Below are 5,336 nucleotides of genomic sequence, written 5' to 3'. Positions count from 1 at the left end.
GAGACTGGGACTCATGTTCAAAGTCAACACAGACTACGAATCTAGTTTAAAGGTAAATCTAAGTGAGGTTTATATTGGTTCAGTTCAGTCAGTGCCTGACCTAAGGTTTAGAACCAGTTATCAGTTGGATTTAACTTTCAAAAACCACGTTGAGTCTTTTCAAGGTAAACTATATTTAGTAGTGTTAAAGTAGTAGTGGCACAGTGATACATGGATTATAGATAGATAATAGATTGTCTCTGGTGGTGCATGTGACAAACTGGTGGAAGGTTGGGAGTGTGGACGAGAGAGAAACGTGGTTGAAGGGTTTATAATGGTTTATAAATGATGTAAAAAGTTAAAGTAATGTTTATAGATTTTCCTCTTTTCATGCTTCAGTCTGTCCATCCAGTGAATAATAACAACGTAACACAGTGGAATCATTTTCCATTCATGCCACTCCGTATTGTATGCCTGATATGTAGTCATAGAAGCCTCCTTCCTGCCTAAATGGATGTGACCTCCCTAGTCCTCAGATTAACAAAGGCTGGTGGATCATCTGTCCCGTCTGTCTGCGCTTAACCCTGTCCTCTATCTCCTGACACCTGTGAGCCATAGATGTCCAGACAGTAACGAAGGGCTTTCTGACTGCAGCCTATGGATCTATTGTTGTCTGAGAGTCCCGGTTGCCTTTAGGGACAGACTGCTATCTGATCCTGGGCTTTGTCCTGCTCCAGACATTCTGTCACAGGAGTGTTTTATTATGCATTTCAATGCATTAGGATGCTATTAAGCTTTGCAAAGCATTGTTTTACAGTTAAACCAGAAGGCTACGCGATGAATGGATTAACTCCTGTTAATTCTTTAATTGACCCTTGCTATGTCCCACCCCTTTTTGCTCTGTGTTTCAATAACAGCTGAGCAAGCCTCGGTCAGAACCTCAGTCAGCTTTCTCCTTTCCTGTACTTAAATATGCTATGTGCTACGCTAATCTATGTTGAAAAGACAACTACATTGTGAAGATAGTTCAAAGATAAATGACGCACGTCACATGTTAAGTTGACTAATATTAGCAAAATGCTATCTAACTAAAGATTTTTATTTGCTAACATCAGCTTTCAGATGTAAGTAGCTAGCTAACAGTTGATGTAAATTTGTTAGCTAGCATATTGCTAACATTAGCTAGCTAACTTAAGATGTGACTATATTTGATTGGATTTATTTTGATCTCTTTTTAATCTACCAAGAGTCTTTAAGAGATTATTAGATTATTAAACATTCATAGATAATTTACACAAAATTGTTGATGTACACATACTTAACATACATAACACACATATAACCTATATACATTGATAATGTAATGTACCTACCTATACACATATTCATCTATACGTGTTCAGGGGTCAGCAACCTTTACTATCATAAAAAACAACCTGCAAAACATATTTGAGCTTTATAAAGCTAATTACTCACCACAGTCATCAAATATACCGGAAAGCCAGCAGCATCGGTAGTGACAGCAAACAAATCTGTCCACACACTATTAAGGTTGCTGAGGTTAAGGTTTATAAAAACTAACTTTTGTCATATTTGCTGAAACCGTCACTATATCATGACAGTAGAATATTAGACAGATGTGAAAAAAATCTGGTTACCCTGGCTCCTAATGGCATTTGCAAGAATCCACTGTACCTGAAAGAAGACAACTAATCAGAGCAGAAGAAAGATAGAAAGAAAGAAAGAAAGATGCTTTGGGAGCTACTGGAGAGTGGCTGAAGAGCCTCAGGTTGCCTACCCCTGAGGTACCAATACTCTACAAACTACTGAAAGTACAATACAATAGTGTGATGAAAACTATATCTTACAATTGACAGTCCAATTTAACCGTTCTGAAGATGAAGGCCCGTCTTCCCATTTTAGTTCTGATTGTAGTTGTCTTTTCAACATAGATTAGCCTTACATATAGCATATCTTAAGTACAGGAAAGGAGAAAGTTGACCAAGGCTTGCTTGACTGTTCGAGACCAAACAGTAAGAGACAGACCAAAAAGGAGCATGGCCTATATGTTATTATAATTCCATTTTAAGCTATGACACAGTTTCAACAAGCAAATGGAATATTGTACATTTAAGGTAATATTTATTGCTAGGCTATTACGGTGGGTTTCCTTTAAATGTTCATGATGGGCTACTTTTTATTTTTTTATGCTTTTACAGTTAAATTAAAGCATGTGCAGGAGGTGATGTACTGTATGTTAATGCTTGTGGTGGTACAGTATTGAGCTAGTAAGTAGGCTGCACGTGCTGCACGTCCACACTCTGTCTTGGTTGCACCCCTCCCTCCCTCTCAGTCCTAGCTCCTTGCCAGCAAAACACACACACACACACACACACACACACGACTGCCCCAGTTATCTACAGGGAGGGGGGGGGTGCACGCTTAGAGGAGCTGAGATTGACTAAAGGTAGGAGAGAGAAGGGAACTGGAGAGGGGAAAACAGGAAACTGTTAGAAAAGACAGTTTGCTGCACACGATGAGCGTGGGGAGGAAGGGGGATGGATGAAGAGGAAGGTGCTTCCTCTTCATCCATCCCCCTTTTCCCTTGGAGCACATTGGATAGAGGAAGAGATCAAGTGATGGAGAGATGCCTGTAGTCTCTGAGTTACATTGTAACCTAATTTGGAGGCAGCAATTTCCCTTATAACTTCTCCTACCTTGTATTCTTCACCCACATTAGCTTCATTTCATTAGTGGCTGCAAATTTGACCAATGAGAGGAGGAGAAATGCGATTGCCGGAGTGTTTGTGCACTGTATATTGGTAAGGTGATGAGCTGGCTGTCTCTGTAGAGCCGTGCAGCCACAGAAAAGAGCTTTGAGCTGAGAAAAGGAGGTGAGATAGAGGGAGGGACGGGGGGGAGACAGAAGGGAGAGGTGGTGTGCGCTGCCTGTTCCAGCTTTGAGGTATTGTGTGTCATCTCTCTCCACTCTCCACTGCAGCCGTCTGCTGAATAGTAATCAGTGACACCAGGATGGGGGGGGAGCGAGAGAGGGAGAGAAAGAATGATAGCAAAGAGACGAAGAGGGAGAGAGAGTGAGGAAGGCGAGACATGGAGAGGGAGGTGGAATGCCAAGCTGACAATCCTGCTGCATTATCTGCCTGGTGGTAGAGCAAGTGTGAAAAGAGAAGGAAGGGAAGGATAGAAGAGACAGAGGGAGAGAGCCACATGAAGATGCAGTGGGATTCCAAGAGGAGTGTGCCAGCAATCTAGGTAACGCATGTGCGTGAGTAACATTCGCTAACATTAAGGCATGTGGCTGTGATGAGTGTTTGTGATGTTTTGCATAGCTCTGCTTAAAAGGAGTTCATTCTAAGCAGATTTCTGTGTTTTCCTGTGTGTGCGCACATGTGTGAGAAGCTCTGCTGGCCCTGAGTGAAGCGTGCAAAGGAAGATCCAGCCGTACACTTCTTGATTTCTGTGTTGCTGCTGCAGCAAGGCTACAGGTTTCTCTTATATATATGTGTGTGTGTGTGTGTCTGTGTGTGTGGTTACAGCTATCTTTAGCCCCAGTTTAGATGTTAGATACTGATATTTGCCAGTTTTTTTTCTATCAGCACAGTCGACCAGTGGAGTACGGCAACAATGGCAGTACAGTCTGTTCTGTGACTGTGTGCTAGATTCTTGTGTGCTTTCAGGAGGTTCTCGCGCTTGAGAGCTGTGAGTTTTTCCCTGACCCAGATAAGAGAGACTGGCGGCGCCTTTTTAAATGCATGAAGCGGTGTGTCTGTGTGACTGCATTGGGTCATGATGCAATTTAGTAACTGCAATGAAACCTGTCACCTTGAAGCCACCTATAGATCTCCTTTTACAGATCCACAGCATCAGACACCTTGCTGGAATTTCATATTTTCATCCTACCAGCAGGTGAAAGTCTGCTCTGCACATTTGATAGCCTGAAACACTACAGTGCACTTCAGTAAAGCATGATGTCAAAATAATGGTAGCTTACTAACATGTCAACATATGAGGGAGGTAATAGAGTTGTATTGAAGCCCTAAGGTGGTCAGGAGGAGGCCAGAAGAGAGTTGTCTCTAGCTGTGTGATGCATTCATGGGTATGCATCAGTTCAGTGACCCTGGCTTGAGATACTGGCCAGTAGTGCCACGCCTTGGCAGCCAGACTAAGCCTCTGCAGACCTGTGCCTCACCCCAGCAGTGCTGTCTTAAGTTCAGTTGATGGTATAGGATGCCATTATTAGTGCCTCATTTTGAGGCAACCATTCTTATGGTTGGGCAGGAGGAGGGAAAGGGGCGAGGCTGGAGCGATATGTGTGATCCAAAGACAAGAATATCTATGGTTCAGCACCCCCCCAAGCTATCAGTGTCCTTTCATGTTGCAGTCAGCAGGGTTCATTCATGGTTTGTTGTTGATCTGTCAGGGCTTTCAGTGAAAGAGAAATTCTCCCTGATTTCCTTGAAAACATCAAGATTTATAAGCAATCCACTGCTTAATGCGTACTTATTAGCAGTAGGGAATATGTGTGTTGTGTTAGTAACATGAATTATGCAGACTGTTGGTCCTGTAAAAGTGTATGCATTTCTGTTGATAATAAAGCATCTCCTTTCTTCTCTGCAGCATTTTCAGCTGGCTTTGATCGACTCCAACCTCTGCACTTTGTCCAAAGCTGAAAGTAAGTAGTACTGTTGTAATTACCTGAGGCAGAGCCATAGGCTGCTGTGTAATGTAATATTAGATTTGATGTACCAGCTTGTCAGTGGTAGATGGCACACACTGAAAGGGCACAGGAATATTTCTACGGAACAATTTTTCCTTTTGCTGCCGTTTCCCTGCTGACTCTGCCCAAGACTGGGGTTGCCTAGGAGACAGCGAATGGAGAAGGAGAGAGAGAGAGAACTGGAAGTGCTTGCAAGCACATTGCCCATACACACTGTGATTTCAGATTACATGTTCACTCTGGAGAAACTGTCCTACTCCCCCTCCCATCTGCGCTCCATACTGTTTGCAATCTGTACCCGCTGAGGTCGATGGGGTAAGTCTGTAATATATGGGAGTAATATAATAAAGTAAGCCCTTCTTCTTTCCTCTGCTTTTTCCCCACAGTTCAGTTCCACATCGCTCATTTGCATGAGATCCAGGTAAGCAATCAGTTCCAATTTCTGTTTTAAAGTTTAATGTATAGACATATATTAATTCTCTCTAGCAAGAGGGTGTTAGTCTGTTACCTTTTCTTTGGTATCTTTGGTCCTGTGGTTAAATGTTAGAGGAAATAAGTAAAGTTACTAACAGCAATTGAGCAATGGTTTATCTTGCCATGATACACACACACACACACA

The 5,336-nt window shown here is 42.5% G+C and overlaps 1 protein-coding gene across 1 annotated transcript in view; it reads left to right on the top strand.

The window, feature by feature from the left end:
- Positions 1–6: 6 nt before the first annotated feature.
- The window catches only part of LOC118338946 (lysine-specific demethylase 6A-like), a gene marked incomplete at its 3' end in the record, with an annotated part of 21,884 nt that continues 16,554 nt past the window's right edge, over positions 7–5,336 (top strand). The window contains 3 exon segments of the mRNA XM_035676416.1: positions 7–52; positions 4,618–4,672; positions 5,104–5,138. Of these exon segments, the coding sequence (XP_035532309.1) occupies positions 14–52; positions 4,618–4,672; positions 5,104–5,138 (129 nt within the window).

Source organism: Morone saxatilis, unplaced genomic scaffold, assembly GCF_004916995.1.
Source record: "Morone saxatilis isolate NCDOM2014 unplaced genomic scaffold, NCSU_SB_2.0 Contig5, whole genome shotgun sequence".
NCBI classification, from domain to species: domain Eukaryota; kingdom Metazoa; phylum Chordata; class Actinopteri; family Moronidae; genus Morone; species Morone saxatilis.
The sequence above is the reverse complement of the archived record's forward strand: the minus strand, read 5'-3'. Positions and strand labels throughout refer to the sequence as shown.